Source organism: Anopheles stephensi, chromosome 2 (assembly GCF_013141755.1).
Source record: "Anopheles stephensi strain Indian chromosome 2, UCI_ANSTEP_V1.0, whole genome shotgun sequence".
Taxonomy (NCBI): Eukaryota; Metazoa; Arthropoda; class Insecta; order Diptera; family Culicidae; genus Anopheles; species Anopheles stephensi.
In genome coordinates, this window is record NC_050202.1 from 44760803 (window position 1) to 44779200 (window position 18398).

Sequence of the window (18398 nt, forward strand, 5' to 3'; positions counted from 1 at the left end):
GTCCTTGTTGAAATGGTTTCGACCACGACATCTTCATCCAACTATAACACTTTTCCGAGGTCGCTCTTTGGTCCAAACATGACACAAAAAGTCCGCTAAATGGTGATGATTATGCTGCTTTTGGACTGCCGTTTACTGATAGGCCATTATTACCGATAAGCAAATTGTACATACTGGCTAGCACGCTTTTGCCTATAGTTGGAGTTGGAGCAAAACCATCGGAGCCATTGTTATATTTGGCAAAGTAAATCGTGCGTTCCGGGCGTCAAAAGGAGGCGGAGTCGGTGCTGTTTTGTCTGTTTTGTTGTTGTACGGGCTCCCTGTTCCTTTCCGTTATTCGCTTTTGTCTAGTGGGTGAATGGAGAAATAAATGAAAAGCTATTTATTAGACCGTCGATTGATGGATGCGGATGTGAAAGGATTGACGGTACACGATGACTAATCTTAATCCGAGCTAGCAAAACTAGAGTGTGATCATTAATCTAGATAGACGAATGTACCAGCCTGGGAACGTTTTTACTTCCTCTTGGAACCAATTTTTCTTAACCAATAATTGAAAGTCGAAACGGCTGCGAACGGCGTATGTAACCTCCAGAAAGTGTGTTCTAACCTCCGTAAGTAAGAGAACAGCAAAAGCAAAAGCTAAATTCGGTTGACAATAAGCTGAGCTCGAGCACCCAATCGTGGTGGTGAAGATTAAACGCTAATACCACCCAAGACCGCAAAGCAATCTGGTGGACCTCCCGCATTTCTGGGAGCCAAAAACCGCTCTGCGGGTAGATGATATAGGACGGTAGGACGGCTCAACTCTTTTTCCCCCCCAAAAAACAAAAGTGTGACGAAGATGTTAGGCAGTAAGCGATGGAAGTCGAGTACTCTCGATTACCTGCAGATTCCTTGCCACCGTGGATCGATCCAACCCCTTCCAAGCGGAAAGGGTTAAGTTGAGTGGGGAGTCTTCTCTTTTACGACCGGTGAAGGTGAAGGTAAAGGCAAAATCTGCGCCCGGCCCAGGGTGACGACACATCCACCCGTGAGGGAAGATTATGTGAATCACAGTGAGTTGCCGACTAATCGAAGAAACGACCATCAAGACGTCGTCAAGCTACCTGTACTCCTCCGGGGACAGGGTAGTGAAGGGACTGGGTGCGTAGCGGCAGAAGACACGGGTAGAATGAAGGAATGAAAGAAAGTAAATCCTGTTACGCTTCGACGAACCGTACACGTTTCTTGGGGCGGAGCAGGTCGTGACGGGCGGGCTCATAAGAGATGGTCAAATCGTGAAGATGACACTTTTATGAAGGCTGCCACAAGACCGGCTGAGTAAGTGTTGGAGAGTGGGCGAGAGAGAGAGAGAGCGAGAGATAGGTACCGTTGTGCTGTCCTCGTTACGCTGCAAGGTGCATGCGGCAGAGTTATGTTACGAATGCTGTATACAGACACGGAAAGTCGGAATCGAGCATAATTGCGTGCGTGTGTGTGCGTGACATGCGGGCCAGCATAATTCCACTAGCATTATGGGAATCTAGTACCAGGGAAGATGAATGTCGATATTCCGAGAACTTATTATGTTTCAGGCGAAAATTTACGATGAAAATAAATTCTACAAAGTTTGCAACCATTTGTTTTAGTTCTTATTATAAATGCTCTTATATCTAACACATCAAATATGCATACTAAAATAAAAACTAAAACGCAATAGCCGCTTCATAAAATTTATCAAGTGCCATATAAGCTAATGCTTTCCACAGCATGATTCATTCAAAAAGTTAAATCGGCCTGAAAACTTCTTGTTAACCGATCCAGGTTTACGAGCCCTGCCTTACCACGGCACGTTAATGTGCGTGAGAAGGTGAATACACGCACAGCAGTGGTAGTGGTGCGCACCATTCTCTCCGTTGGTTGGTCACCGAAATCAGCTGGAATCGTTTGAAAGGAACGTGCGCTTTGCTATTTCTCCGAACCAACACGCACACCACCGAGCGGGATTCCCATCCGCTACACGCTGCTACGTCATCGGACGGTACCAGCGCCATCGTGAACGGTGTGCAATGAGAGAACGCAACCTCACTGGCTCATTGGTGCGGGGCTAGTGTGCGTACCATTGCGCTGCGTGTGTGTGAGTGCGCACACGATCTCCGAACGAGCCGAGGTTCGTTCTCCGAAACCTCGGGGCTGTGCACTGGCGAATGGCCGACCGTGCCTGTCATTCGCAAAAGAAACTTCCACAAGAGCGCTTGCAGAGCGCCCGAAGAAACGCGCAAGGATACCTTCCAAGGAAGGACCGCGATCGTAGTGTTAAGGGTTTTTTTTGTTTCGGTGGAAAAGAGAAAGAGAGAGAGAGTACGAGACAGCAGTCCGGAGCAAGTGAGCAAACAGCAGTGCGCCGAACTGAGAAGCGTGTGTAGCAATATCAATAAGAATCGGAGCCGTTTTGTCGTGAGCGAGTGAGTGAAAGAGTGATAGCGCTCGACAGGCCCGTGCAGATGGGCAGAGAGAAAGCGAGATAGAGGCTGTGTGCATGTGATAGCAGTGTGTGCGCGAGTGTGCTGTGTCGGTGGAATAAGAAGAGGAGAAGAGGCAAGAGTGGCGCACGACGACGAAGAAGGCAGAAAATCAATAGTCCTTCTTTGGTCCTTCGAATCGGTTGAGTGTGTGAGGCAAAACAACAGGCATACGCAACCACTCTTCGCAACGCTTGTGCTGTTGGCCAAGAAAGTGTGTGTGAGTGTGTTTCCGAGGAAGGTGTAAAAATTCAGCTTAACTAAGCACAGCCTGTGGGGGGTGTGTAAAAAGCAACAGAAGTGCTTGTGCAGTTTTCTCGAAGTAATTCGGGTCAAAGCAGAGAGCCGCAGCAGTAGCAGCAGTAGCAGCAGCCAGTACCTCAAGTAAACGAGTGCTAAGTTTTGTTTCGTAACGCCATCACCTCAAGGTTCAGTAGGCTCGAGCAGAGCAAAGAGGTGGAAGAATATATCAAGTGACGGTGAAGTTTTAGTAGTGATTTTTACTGATTTCACTGCGACCACAACGCAGCCAGCACAGCGCCGTAGAGAGTGCACTTCTTCATAAGCGAGTGTTTGTGTACGTGTGTGTGTAGTTGGTGTGGTTCGCAAACCACTCTCTAGTGTGATAGAAAGAAACGGTGCCGAACGGGAGTATACCGGAGCGTACCACAACTCCCGACGGCAATTCGACGCTTGACAACGACGGTACCAGGATTATCCTCTAGTCCGTCGCCAAAGCATTGCGGAAGACTGAGGAACAGCTGATCCAGCGCAGCAGCAGAAGCAGCAACAGCAGTAGCTGGAGAAGGAGCACAAGACTGACCACAAGCAACAACCGGAGCAGCAGTACAAGTCGCGCTGTTCTGCATAGCAACGCGACGGCAAAGCACCCCGCGAAAGGATTACTCGTCGCCTATCATCTGCCGCCGTGTTCTCCGTGACGGAATAAAGAGTGCGTGGTGTGTGTGTTCTGCTGTGTCAAAGTGTGTGAAAATATTGAAGCTATAGAAGCTGCCACAACCGCCACCACAATCAGAGGGTGCGTTTGATGAGATATGCAAGTGTGACAAAACGCGAAATCAGTTACTGGTGCAAACCGGAGCAAGCGAGAGTGCGTGTGAGAAGGCAGAGGAATTACACAAGAAAATCGGTGCCAAATGAAATAGCAGTGACAAGTGCGTGTGTGTGCGTACGAAACTACCCAGAAAGCGGAGTAGTAGCAGGCCTTGGTTTGTGAAGTACAGGAAGGGTGTGTGCGACTCAGTGTCATCACAATGGCTATGGCAGCGTGCTATCCGACCTACGACCACATGACCGGCGGCAGCAGAAATGCAGCCAGCATCGTGGCTCAGCAACAGCAGCAGCAGCTTCAGCAACAGCAGCAGCAGCAGCAACAACAGCAGAGCCCGGTGGCGGCCACTAGTCAGCTGCACCATCTGTCCTCGCGGCTATCGGCCGCCGCCGCGGCAGCAGCAGCAGCAGCAGCGGCCGCAGCCGCCGCCTCCAACATGGCGGTCCAGAAGGATTTCAGCATACCGCTGCACGTGGACTGTAGCGTGGAGTACGAGCTGCCGAACCAGGCGAAACCGCCGGTCGGGGCACGGGTCGAGCCGCTGCTGATGATCCATCCGTGTTACTTCCGCAAGATGGAGAGTCAGCGGCGAAGCCCGTTCATCAACAACATGCCAAATTCGTCCCGTAGTTCTAGTTCGTCGATCGCGGCCAAGAATGGTGTTAGTGGTGGTGCCAGCAATGTTGGCAGCAGTGGCAGCAGTGCTAGTAGCAACGTCGTCGTCAACGGCGGCACCAGTGCCGCCACCGATCCGTCGGTTCTAAACGGTAGCTGCACGACGACGGGTGTTGTGAATAACGTTAGCAGTAGCCGGCGGAATGCGGCGCACAAGACGTCATCGTCGTCGTCCGCATCCGCCAGCAACCAGTTCCTTCAACTCCAGCTGGACGATTACGTCCAGCGGCAAATGCACCGCTCGACGGCGGCCAACAGTCAGCAGCATTACGGTGCTGCCAACAACACAGTCACTGGTCATCTGCAGCAGCAACAGCAGCAGCAGCAGGCTCAGCAACAACAGCAGCATCATCATCAACAGCAGCAACACCACAGTCGCCACCAGCAGCAACAGCAACCTCACCACCATCATCACCAGTCGCAGCACCTCGCAGGGCAGTCCTCGAATCAGTACAACCTCACCAACAACAGCCAGTCCCAGTCGCAGCAGCAGCAACAACAATCTGGCTCTGTATCATCATCCGACTGGGGCCGGTATCATCTGGGCTCGTCTGATTGTGCCAGTTCCGGTGGAGCGGCTGGAGGAGGTGGTGGAGGTGTCGTTGTGCGCAACGGCGGTAGCAACTACAGCAACAAAGTAGCCAACGGTTACGGTGGTAACGGGATAGCTGTCAGCAACGGTAGCAACCCAAGCAGCAACAGCAACGTCACCAATAGCAACAAATCCAAAAGTGTCACTAGCGCGTCCATGAAGCGCAATCCAAGTAATACGGGTATCAGTCAACAACACCACCAGCAACATCAGCTTCAGCAGCAGCAGCAGCAACAACAGCAGCAACAGCAGCTCCTGATGCCGGCCAGCTGCGCCGTGTACAACAGCACCGCCAACGGTGTCAGCAGTGGCCTGGTGGAGGGTGGCGGTGCAGGGCCCCTGCGATGGGGCGACATCGAGAAGACTTCAATGGCGGCGGCAGTGCCTCGCGATTTCCAGGCCGGCCCCGAATCACTGCCAATGAAGGCGGGCGGCGTAGTGGCGGCTGCCGCCGCCGCCGCCAACTTGCCACCCCCGTCCTCCTACCGCAGTGGGGGCAAGCGGGACGCGATGCTGTCCGGTGCCGGCGGCTGTGCAGTGTATAGTAGTAATAATAATAATAATAGTAGTAATAGTAATAACCGAAGTCACACCGGTAACAACAATACTGGCGTCAGTAGCAGTTGTACTACGACCGGCATTCCCAGCACGGACCTCAGCCTGTGGGAGGCGGCAGCCAATGGTGGTGGTAGCAACACCGGCAGCAGCAGCAACTCCACCCTGCCGGACAAGAGCTCGATGACCGCCGCCATACCGCGGGACTATCACGCGGCCGGTCCGGAACATCTCGCGGCTTGCAACAAGCTGGCCGCCGCTCGTCAGCAGCAACAGCAGTACCAGCAACATCATCATCAACAGCAGCAGCAGCAACAGCAACAGCAGCAGCAACAACATCACTCACAACAGCAGCAACACCGTCAGTCGCAGCATCGTCAGCAGCAGCAGCATCAGCAACACCAGCAGCAGCAACATCATCACCAACAACAGCAACAACACCTTCACCATCAGCAGCAGCAACAGCAGCAGCAGCAACACCATCACAATCATCAGGTTGCGGTGGCGGCGGCTGCTGCAGCGGCAGCGGCCGAAGCCTCGGAGAAGCTCCTGTTCGCCAAGTACCACCGACAGCATCAGCGGGTCTCGCATCGGCTTCACCCGTACATGATGAGCTCCAGCTTTACGCCGCTGATGACGGCGGCCTTCCCGCCGATGCAGCAGGTGTCCTGCTACAACGTGTGATTCTAGAGCGGCCAACCGGAGCCTGTGCCAGTGTTTTCTCGCATGAGGTTGGTGCATTGAGCGGTGGTGATGATGGTGGTGGTGATCAAAGCAAGTGTTGGTTCCTTGAAGAGAATGGTCAGCAGGATATGTTGGCAGATCTGTTGTGCGAGGCTGGGATAAGTGATAAGCAACATGGCGGCCAACATGCAGAAAAAAAGATAGCAGTGATGTGTTGACCGACCGCTGTTTGAAGTTGTTTTTCTCGGTTTGTTTTATTATTATTATTATTTCATTTGGTCGTTACGAGAAAATCAGCAACGCTGTGCTGTGCGAGGGTAAATGACGTGGCGTCGTTGAGAAGGCAACAATTTGAGGAGATGTGCCAGCATGGGGGGCAGTAGCAGTAGCAGAGTAGTACGAACGTACCGCGCGCTCGCTCGGTCAAAGCATGTATAAAATAGACAGCAACTTTTTTGTTGCAAATTTAAATGTGATAGTAGTTTTTACTCCCAAAATAACTTCAGCTAAAAGATGGAAACTCTGTGGACAAAACCCAAAATCGAAGACTAAGCAAGGAAATGGGGAAGAATGAAGAAGGAAAGGAGCAGGAGGAGCAGGATCGAATTAGAAGCGTATGCACGAAACTGTTTTGTGGAAGAGGAACAAAAGGGAAACACAGCCAGAAGAAGAAGAAGATGTAGAAAGATGGATCACATGACGTTCTTTCGTTTCGATTTTTCTTTTGTTTTTGGAAACGAATAGCAAGAGCGAGAAGACTTATGTTGCTAGATGTTTGAGAAGAAAATAAATAAAAAAACAAGCGACCGGCGTGTGTCCGACGTGTAGTGAGTGTTTGGCTTTAATGGAACGGTAGTACGGGATAATATACATATATCTATACACACACACAGCATACAATATATATCTTAAAGAAAAGTTGGAAAAGAACGAAGAAGAAGCAACATAACTATCTAGCCTCAACAAAATTGCTCCCGAGAAAAGTAACACACAAACAACAAAAACATGAACAAAACTTGCATAAGCATTCATACTAAAAGCAAAACAGCGGAAAGACGAACATATGTAACCAATTAGACAAAATCGAAGGATAGCGAAAGAGAGAGAAAGAGAGAGAGAGTGCGAGAACAACGTACACAAAGAACGAGCTGATAAGTCATGAACTGAAATAAAACGAAGCAGATTAGCTAAGTTAGTGGAAAAACTAATTGAAAACAAAACAAAACCAACCCCTTACTCTGTCTCTATGTATGTGTTCCAAAGAAAGAAGCGCAAAAAGGGTTTGAAGGGACAGGATATGCTTATGAAGATAGGGATCGAGGTAGTTATCGTAGGGTTGGTTACCCACTTTGCGAAATCTCGGTTCCTTATGTCCCAACCCGGAGGAAGCCAGCAGTTGTTTTTCGATTTCGCCTTGTGTGTCCTTGTTGATTGCTCCTTGACTTGGTTGCTATCCTTCGTACCCAATGTCCGCCCTCGGGATCCTTTCGTTCTTGCGTGCGTTTGTGGGGGCAGCAGCAGCAGCAGCATGTCTGTAGATTTAAATGTGTGTTTGTGTTGTCGTTTTTGTGTGCGTGTGTATGTGTTGTCCGGAGGTCTCTCCTAGACCTGTCCTATTTCTCGCTCCCTCCAAGAATTTGTAAGCTGACGATCTGATCCTCTGATCTGATTCCTCGATTGTTTCCCATTGTGATATAGAATGAACATTGCCATACATACTGGGGTTTATGTTCCGCTATTTTTATCAAGCACCAAAACTATCTAGGATAAGGGAGTCTTCGTCGTCGTCCCCCAATCATCACTAGGTACTGCCCCTTAAATGTGACGCGTGCGGGTTCCATCAAATATCTCCATCCGCCTCTCCATGGGTGCATCGAATTTATGTACCTTAATGTCCACCTCTTCTCGAAAGTCCTACATCATTCCTCCATGGATTTGCTGGCCGAGAGTCCGCCCGATACACACCGCTTCCCAGAGATTAGTCTTGTTTGTTGTGGAACCAAGTGCCCTGGAACCGATCCTTCGCTAGCGCTGTTCATTTATACCACCAGTCATGTTTGCCTGCTAACGTTCGACAACATAATAGACATTAACCCGATTTGGGGAGGGTAACTATAGGGAAAACTAAAAACAGAATAATACAAACAATGCGGTACGACAAAATGTTAATGCATGATCGCCTGAAAATGTATGCCAATAATAGAAGCAAACTAAATAGGAAAGTCACAAAACAAAAACAAAACAAATCCTACTAATCAAACCATACCGAAAGACATTCTATGCGAAAACTGGACGCTAAATTGTTATAGACTTTTTTTCGGATCCCAGCAGCAAAGGCAAAACAAAAACTCCTAAATAATCAAGTAAAGTAACGCAAACGAAACAACATACAACTACACACACACACACTATTGCAAAAACTGCAGAGTATTCAGGCTAGAAATTAATGGCAATTTAAAACGGTTAATATAACACAGTGAGACTACTAACTGAAAAAAAAATCGAATGGGAAACCGGAAGGCGAGATAAACACTAGTCTAGGCGCATACGTAAAATAGGCATTTGGAGCATAATCACACGGAACAGCAACTAAAATGGCAATGAAAATTATATACTCAGACGTAAAACACTACAGCAACATCTATCTTCTTCAGGGTAAAGGCAGAACATTTTTCAGTCGGAATTGCGAATTTGGTTGGACAACTTCTCGTGACCGTAATTGGCTGTTGTGTGGTGCTTGCTGGACGAGAGAGAGAGACAGACATATTATGGGTTTAGGAATGTTGGGAATGACTATGACGCGAATGTTGGTTGGCAGCAGCAGCAGCTCAGTACTGGGGAGAGAAATGAATATTATTTTGTTCTTGTGTTTTCTTTGTGAAACGGATGGAAGAAACTACTCTGCTGTAAAGCGTACACAAACAAGTCTTATGTAAAAGTAGAATAGGATGTATGCAAAAACAAACTAAAAGCATAAAAGAAAACTATGATAACAAATTCTACGGATTAAAATGGGGGAAAACTAGCCAGCAAGCGACACCTTGTGGTGTGTACTACCTTTAGGGCTTTACTGTGGTAAACACTTGTGTCATGTGTACATATTCGAAGGTCGGCGATAGAGTTGGTCGGTCGGATTGGGAACTGGTAGCAACGGGATGGAAATGATTTGGCTGGCAAGTGGGAATGAGGCAGACATGAGGCTATAGAGAAGATGGATATGCGCATGCACACCAACATCGACACACATACAAACACACGTAACACATTACACAAACGGTACCGATAGTACACTCACTCAGTCCGACGGACAGCAAGTCAAAAACGTTTAGTCACAACGCAACTATTTCTCTGATAATAAAAAATCGTGTTTAGTAGGAAAATAAAATGGAAAATGGTATCGAAAAGGGGAGGGGGGGGGGAAGGCCGGGAACCGGGAAACGGGGAGAGGATGAGCGGAACGTTAGAAATTCCAATAAACAATGTGAAACAAACGCAAAAATGCCCTGCACAGAAAATCTGCAAAAGGCATGAAAAAACATGAAAAAAGAGTGGAAAATTGATAGAAAGAGAGAAGAAAAAGGAACAAAAAAAAAACACTGAAATTAGTACTAGTAACTAATAAGAATAAAGTAACAAACAAACAAACAAAAACAACTGATAATAATAGTAGTGGGCGAGGAAAACTGACAAGCAGGCAGAAGGATGGTAAAAAAACCGAACTGAATTTAATGGAAAAGCACAGCATAGTCAAATGCAAACTGTGCAAAAAGTGTAGTTTGCAAGATTGGGGGTAAATGCAAGGAAGAGAAAAAAACGTGTGATGAAAATAGAAAAACATAACACAAAAGAAAGAATAAAAAAACACGGAAAAGAGACAACAATGACGGTTAAAAACAAAAAGAAAGGAACGGAAGCGGAAAAACGAGAGGGTAGGTGGGTAGCAGCATACAAGTAATCTGTGTATAAATTATGATAATTTAATTATTTAATTAAAGAACAGAAACAAAGAGTAGACAGCAACATCAACACATACATACACACCTACATACTAATACAAATATACACCGTGACACGACAGGCGCGGACAGAAAGAGTAACTAACTAACTAAAACGTAAAGCTCTTCGCTACTAGACGTCGATAACGCAACAGTAGTTACACACAAACTTGGACTGGAAAACAGACTCACAAACACATAAACACACAACCATATAAAACCAACACGCCAAAAGACGCAGAGAGGAGGAAGTATAGCATAAAAACCGGGTGGTGAGAGAAACAAAGAAGTAAAAACCTGATCGCGCGTGCGAAAAAGAAAAGACCACAAAACAAAACATAATCGCGCGCAAGACGCGAAAGAAGGAAGGGGGCCGATGATCATGATGGCGTAAACGGAATAAAATCCGAAGAAAGGAAGAAAATGCGCGCGCTGTATGTATCTCGGTCGGCAGTGGTGGTAGGTGGGTGATCAGTGATCAGTCAGTGGGGGAGGACCTTTGGGGAGTCGATGATGTGAGAGATTGCCGAAGCAAAATCAAAGAGAGGAGGATGAAAATAATAATCGCAAAAAAAGGTTAAAACAAAAGCATTTTAAGTGTGTTTTCTTTTACTTATTTTTTGTTTGGTTCTTATTATTTGCGCGGGGGCGCGAATTTAATGATTTAAGGGAGCTCGGGTCTACCCCCTCCCCTCTGGCGGAACCATGATGACAGTGCGAAATGAAGATGTGTGGTTTGGTTTGCTTTAGCATGTCCGCTTATATGATTCTTCGTTAGGTGGATGGATGGTTGGGTCGGAGTAACAGTGTTGGATAAAACTGGGTCAGCTGGTTGGATGGTTGGTTGTTGCGTATGGGGACGAATAGACAGCGTACGTGTTCTGTAGTTGGTGCAGATGCTTTGCGGATATCTTTGGACATTGATCTGGAATTCATTTTAGGAGTGATTTTATTTGACATAGCCAAAAAATGTTTTCATGAGTTACATACTTACAGGGTTTTTCAGTTGATAGGGCAATAGCATCCATTTTTATGGCAGGCTCCTTAGACTAATGGCAAACAAAGCTAGTTGACATGGAAACGGCTTCGTATGACAGGGAAATCAAATACCTTTAATTGTAATGTCCTCAGATGATATTCTCGTAGTAACCGTTGATATTGCACGCAATTAACCGAGCGCTGAAAGGACGTGTACAATATCAACGGCTGCTATGAGAATATCATCTGAGGACATCACAATAACTTGTTTACTTGCTGGGTCGTCCGGTGCCATTATCATGACATGAACAGGCTGGAGCTTGCCGACTCGCTGGACAATAGTGAGGTTTTTATGCAGCTCATTGAAAGTCACATCTGAAACCAAGGATTCGGATGTTGATCATCTTCCTCTCGATCGAGGAGACTTTCATTATTGTCATTCGACAGATTTTATGTGCCAGAGTAATATGTGAGTACTGGGATTATAAACGTGTTATGTATGTATGAATATTTCAGAGAACAACATCAGAGAATGGAAATAGGCGATTTAAAGGAATTTTGGAATTAATTATATGGGGGAAACATTGGATTGAAGCTGATTTCGATGAAATGGAGCGCCTCACACCTGTTTGAAGCGACGCTTGCATTTAAGAAGAGGATCGTTCGATCCTAATTCGGTGCAAAGTTTCATTACATCGAGAGAAGGACGGGAATAGCGAAAGACATGATGGTTTATTTAGCATGGAAGATCATTCAGTCTCGGCTTTTGTAGAAGCTTTTGCGATCTGAAAAGTCTTAGCGATTCTCTGATGAACACTGATCAATGTTTTGGGCTAGACCTCTGCATGTGCCACGATAATTTTGGTTTTCTCCTCATTGATCTTGAAACCGAGAGCTTCTGTTAACCTCAGGAGAACCACAAACTAGTAACTGTCTGTGTCATCAATGTATGTCATCTGGATTGGCGTACAGAAGATAAACTCTGATGTATTTTTATCTATGCGATTTGGGAGACGTATTATCCTGCGATGGAAGAACCATCTATACATATTTGGAGCCTCACTCTACATAGTTTTCGTTTCACCGGGTCATATAGACGATTGTGTCCTCTTAAGAGTTGCGTTGCGAAAACAGACAAACACATGTTTCTGGTGCAGACCTTTGGTCTAAGAGAGTAAGCCATTTACTGCTAAATCTAGCTTTTAGTATTGGCCACTGTCGTTGTAATAAGCTTGCATATTGTAGCCTACAATTTTGCTTTCTACAGCAGTCTGCGATGCTAGGACAAATTGCGGAATTATATTGAACTTAAAGCTCCGTACTTAACGTCATGAAATAAAAAAAATCTTCATGTCATGCCTGCCAACAACTTTCCCCTGCTGCATTCACCGGTAACAGCTTTGTGTAATGCATTCGATTGGCTAGGTTGCATCACAGGCGGCCTGGCTGGGTGTGAGTGCAGTACATTCCATCACTCATTTATTACCCCTTATGACTGACATTTCCACATGTTTTGCGATTTTATTTCCTCGGAACGATACTCGAGTGAAGTGAATTGGCTCGCACTTAAATGCCGCTGCTACAAGTGCTGGATAATTCTGTGGAGTGATCTACCCTTTTACTAGCTCGGCAACCCCTTCGGCAGAGGGGGATTTTCCATATGGCAGCCGGTGAGTGAGTGATGCCAGTTGTCGCTTTCCGAGCAAAATTAATCGCAAAACAAATGTTTTCATTTAATTTGTCCCACACACCATTGCACACCATCCCTATTCAAGTTCCGAGAGTGGATCCTTTACCGACACCTTCTGCGAATACGGCCGGTTTGTTTAAATCATTCCAAAGTGCGCTGCACTGGTATTTTTGTGCTGTCCGGGAAAAAAAGGACCAATAAATTGACTCATGGCAGAAAATGCTTCCATCCATACCATTTCGGTTGTCCTCGTCCTGGTGGTCCATTGCCGTGCGCGTTCGTCGACCTTGCCCAAGCTCACACACACACACACATACACTGGCATACAAAAAGGAAAACTACGCAGAAGGAAGTTAATTTGGGGATAGCTCTCGCACACACTTTTCCACGAGAAAATGCCACACCATGGTATAAATCGATTGCTGCTGTCATGCTCCTGCTCGCGTATGCGTGTGTTCGAGTATGCCCCGACACACCCGCACAAATACACATCCAAAATTGAAGGGGAGCCTTTCAAAGGAGGGGGGGATATGAAAGGAGGGGCATCAAAACAAAAATGGCCACCACACTCCACACACCAGCTGGTCGGCGGTGTCTGGCTGACTCCAACAAGGATGCACGATATTCTCTGAAGAGCCTGGGCAAGAGAGAAAAGGGCAAGGAAAATCGTTTTGGCTTCTCGGGAAAAGTGTTCGGGCCTGGTTCGGGTACGCGTGGATATGCGCAATTGTACGGCATCAGCCGGTCGTACCGACGGTCGTACCAATACACGTGCAAAGCCGGACAGGGAAAACAGCTGGTTTCCTGGTAACATGCGCGCTTCCAACGAATTCCGAACGTCATCGGGCGTGGTAGCCGCCATCCCGCTGCTGCACCATGTGACTTCTTCCGCCGCGAAGTTCGTCCTGGTGCAACCACAAACATACACACACACACACAGACATGAATGGGAATGGCTCACACAGCATAACATTGTGTGTGGAGCCCAGCTCAGCGAACATCAGCGAACTCCAACAGAGCAGTGACGACGATGCCCACCTTTAGATTGTACGGCGAAGGCACGGCGAAAGAAGGAAGATAAATTAAGCGATAAACTCCCGCGGCGGTGGTGTTTCCTACCGTTGAAAAACCTTTTCACGTTCGTCTTGCTATATTCCGATCGGCAGGCAAACCCACACGGCGTCCAACGTGTCTCCGACCAGCCGATTGTCGACCGGTGATTCTGATTAGGGAATGGCACAAAAAGGTTCGCGGAGTCACCATCAACCGACATAAAAATAAAATCTGATTGCCGGGGACTTCCTTCTCCTTCATCAATTTTAACTTCGATCGCTGTGAAATGGTGATGGCCAAGCGAACCGGGAGAGAGAACTCTTCGAGGAAAAGTGTCTGCCGATTGGCAAGACAAAGGAAGCATTCTTCTTACGTGATGTGGCCACTTCGAGGCTGCTGCAATGCTTCATAATTATGTTCAAGCAACTCCGAACTTTGGCTTTCGGCTTGGGGCCGCCAAACGGTTTAATGGTCACGACGAAGGTGGTTTTGGGGCTATTAGAGATTTTATTGGGAAGGTAAATACTGCTACTTTTTATTAAATTTGTCGGAAATAAGTTGAAGAATAATGATACAACGAATTAATGACGATAAAATGAAATTCTAAACTTTGAAATCTCGCTTTGTCTTGGCCTCCATACTTTGTACTCGAGCGCCATAAAGCCTGGACTAAGACAAAGCTCTAGCTGAGCAGCTCAAACCGATGTAGCACAATGTGTAGCATTAAACCGATTCCACACAGACTCAGCAACTTTGCCGGCTGCCGTGTCCCGAGCTAGCTGAGGACACCCAATAAACTTTTCGCACCCAAAATCTCTAAAACTACAAAATAGGAAAAGTTGCTCCTTTTCTGCACACCATCATACGGACCTGGGACCCGGGACGGATCTTTCGCCCGGTGTTTGTGCGTATGCTAGCTAATGGTCCCTTCAGGATGCAAAATCAAAAGCAGAGGCGGTGCACAAGATATAAAACACACGCCGTACCGAGCAGCAGCAGGAACATGCCAAAATAGCTACATGGCCACCAGCTTTTCCAACCCCCATAATGCTCTTTCTCTGTGCGCGTGTGTGTGTGTGAAAAGCTGCATATAAAAATCCGTTTTATTGTTATTATTTTAAACTCTCTCGGGAGTTACGCGGTGATGGTGTGGGACTCGGGCCCCGAAAAGAAATGGAAACGAACGGGCAAGAAGGTACACAACAAAGTCATGCATTTATGTGCCCGCATGAACCCAGCCAAAAAGGGCTCACCGGCTCTGCAAAAGCCGCGGAAAAGCTGGACGAGGGCAGGTGGTGGTGGTGGTGGCCCACATTTGCTTCATTCGTTTTTATTTTATTAGTTTATACGACCTGTGCCGCAGGCAGACAGAGATGGGGTGTGTGTGTGTTGCTGGTTGTTCTGCGCCGTAAAGGTCGTAATACAATCTTTCGTTTCCATTTTTATCACTTTCCTCTTACGGTTGGTTTGATCCGGGGGCGGACCACCATCCCAGACCTGCCTTGGACAACAGGGTACGGGTAGTTCTAAGTTTATTGGGAAAAGATTTACCCCCGGCTGGGCTTTTTCAGATATAGGCGTTGGATGGCTGCGCGAGGCTAATAGGATTGCTGGTTAGAACCTTCCAACCTGCCCACACTTTGCGATGCTGGACGACTGTGAACTGGTCGATCGATCGATTGACGGTGATGGTGATGTTGTGTGGGCATCAAGCCACGAGAAAGCCGCACTAGAGGCTTTATCATCTTCGCTTTTTCCCGATCCTCATCTGGCAGCTGTGATCCTACTGACGGTGAAAACAAATCCTATCGAGGAGGTTTTTTTTGGTGACGTTTTCAAGCAATGATCTACCTGTCTTCCCGTGTCCCTGCACTACCTTCCCAAAGGCACACTTAATTCCTGCTCCCTATGTCACGATCGATCAACTGCACCAGAACCGGGCTGGCGAACCATTTTTAGTTTTATCGGTAAGTGCGAATCAATCCCCGCTCGGTCTCGGGCTTGGTCTCGGAATCCAGCTCGGGATGTCAGCTCAGGTCGATAAGATAAGCGGTGCTGCAGCAGCTCTACACGTTCTAGTTTTTAGCTTTACCCTGCTGCACACGGACTCGCCCCAATCTCCAGGGCCTTCTTATCGATCGAGGCCCGGTTGGATAGAGTTCACTACTGTCTTCAACTTTGGACACTCGAATGAACTTCCTCGTCGTTACTTTTGTAATCGCTTTTCCAAATCGGCTTCCATCCTCAGTTGCACGGCTCATCCTTCTCCGGGGAACTGCCTGTACGAAGGGGAGATGTTATGTTCCCGACGTTGACATCCTTATCTTGGCAGGACTGTTTTAGCCAATGCGGTGGTAGTCGCGCAGCAGTTGGAAGACGGGCATTTGGAATTAAATTTAACTTCAAACTAATAACACATTTCGCTTCACCGTGGCTTCAGATTCAGCAAACACGATAGTGGCTGACTGTGGGTAAGATGGCGGTAAACTACGTGACTGTGACTCCCGCCTTTTATCGGAAACTTTTGATCGAAAAGAGAATTTTGCCCTTTTTTTGCTGTTTTGTTCAATTCATAATCATTATAGGTGGAAGTTTATCGTCATCCCGAGCACGGTGATGCACACGCTCACTGCAACGATGGCACCGGTGAGATAGGGTGCATGCCAGCAAGAATGAAAATAGAACCTGACAGCCACTGAGCGCGGTAGTGTGCGGCTGAGCTGTGTTTCATTGGAGCTGGTGGAATGATTAAAGAGATTATTGCAATGGAAGCATTTTTGTGAAATTTTGAAAGAATCATCATTTCGATCTCTACTGGAACTGGAAGCTTTCTAAAGGTTTTACCAGGGGCTCAAAAATTGGTTTCCAGACCAAGATCACGAGCGTGGTGGCACCGATGGATCTAACTCCAAAAGCTTATCTTGTGCCGTCCATAAGAACAACGATTATCCGGACGGAGGCTACTCAATGCTGTGGATGGATCTGATAGAACGGCCATCATGGTTAATTGGAACTCCAGCACTGATTGATTAGAAGGTAAGTACAGATAGTTCAAAATAGATTCCAATAACTGACTTCACTTGCTTCGGTATCTTAGCCATCACGGAGGTCTACAAAGTGGCGTACTGCTTCATCATAGTATTGTTCTTGAAGTGTCTAGTCTAGCCTGATCTTGATAATAGTTCTTCGGTACATGCCAAAAGGATGAAATGTTAGTTGTTCGATAGTTTTAACCAGTGGCGGATGAAGCAGCTTGGAGGTCGTAGGCAGAATGGAAAACATCCAAGAGGCTCCAAACAGCTAGATCGTAGACTCCTTACACGAGGTGGCAGAGTTCCAGATATCGTGCCCCTTACATGAATTCGCGTTTCATGAGGCTCCTTCTCTTCTTCCACGAGAAGTTTCGGCCAGCCATTTCTGGCTTTCTATACTTAATGGTACTACGTAATTGGATAGTCAGTCCTTACTGAATCATTAGGTTCTCTATATGAGGGATTTTGCCAACATTTGCTAAGCTGCTGACTGGGTAGGTTCCTGGCGGACGCCAATTCAGCTCCCTAAGGACAAACCGGGGCGGGCCGGTAGCAGAGGCGATAACGGCGCCGGTCTTCACAAGGCAGGACTGGTTTAAATCCCATACAGAGCGCATCCCCGTACGTAGGGCTGACTACTTTGCTACGGGTAATTTAAGGCGCAGAAAGCCAGAAATGGCAGGCCGAGACCTCTCGAGGTTGTAGTGCCAAGGAAGAAGAAGAAGGACAAACCACCACCGATTTCAGCAACAATCACGTGGTCGAGTTGATGAAAGTTAGAACGATACATTCAAATGTTGTATTCAGTTAAGAGAAATTTGCAACTCGATTGTGGCATGGTTAATGGTAATTTCTGGTATATTCCTGTATTCCAATATTCCACTGTTCAGGTGAAATATTCCACCAGAGTGATTCAAAAGTTCCTGCTGGACAACTTTTATATGAAGACACTGTGAGTGTTCACCTTCAACTTTATCTTATAACATTCTGATATTATTTTAGTTTAAGATCTATAACATTTTACATTGTTATAGATCTTAAAATCATTGTTATAGATCTGTTTGTTCAGCAGGTCTTTCTCTCATCTCTCTTATCGGCTAAACTACCTGTTAGGTCTTAATGAAGGTAATTTAATATTTTCTATTTAATTCGCTCGTTTTGTAAGATCCCGAAGTGTAAGATCGTGTTGAACTTGAAATGCATTCCTTCATTCTCTGAGAATCCAAGTACTCCTGTTTTGTCGCAATTCCTAAATAATTTAAATATAGTATACACCTACGACATTGAGTCAACCTTGTCACTGTCCCGGTTCCCGTTCCCCTTTTTGGTATCGGATGAAAGTAGCAATGACACACTGCAAAACATTTAAAATATTCAAGCAGTACCTATTCATCTAAACCATCCGATCAAAGGTCGTAAATCATCATCATCAATCAATTATTGCTTTGCCTCTGTGCCCTGCCCGTCTTACCTTGAAGCCGGTCCTCCAACCCAGTCTACCAAACCTTAACCACCCGTAGTAAGCATACACACGAGTTGGGGGGGTGTTTTTGCCCGGATTCTATGTA

General features: G+C 46.7%; 2 protein-coding genes across 2 annotated transcripts; both read left to right on the forward strand.

Moving 5' to 3' along the window:
• The first annotated feature begins 2184 nt into the window (after positions 1–2184).
• Positions 2185–9933, forward strand: LOC118505848 (centrosomal and chromosomal factor-like). The gene has a single exon (XM_036042222.1). It carries the CDS (start codon positions 3779–3781, stop codon positions 6080–6082), a length of 2304 nt encoding a protein of 767 aa, XP_035898115.1. The 5' UTR covers positions 2185–3778; the 3' UTR covers positions 6083–9933.
• Positions 9934–14888: 4955 nt separating this feature from the next.
• Positions 14889–16453, forward strand: LOC118502382. The gene is made up of 5 exons (XM_036034604.1): positions 14889–15590; positions 15685–15765; positions 16047–16152; positions 16239–16269; positions 16384–16453. The coding sequence occupies exons 1-5, from the start codon at positions 15444–15446 to the stop codon at positions 16451–16453; spliced, it is 435 nt and encodes a 144-aa protein (XP_035890497.1). The 5' UTR covers positions 14889–15443.
• The last annotated feature ends 1945 nt before the right edge of the window (positions 16454–18398 follow it).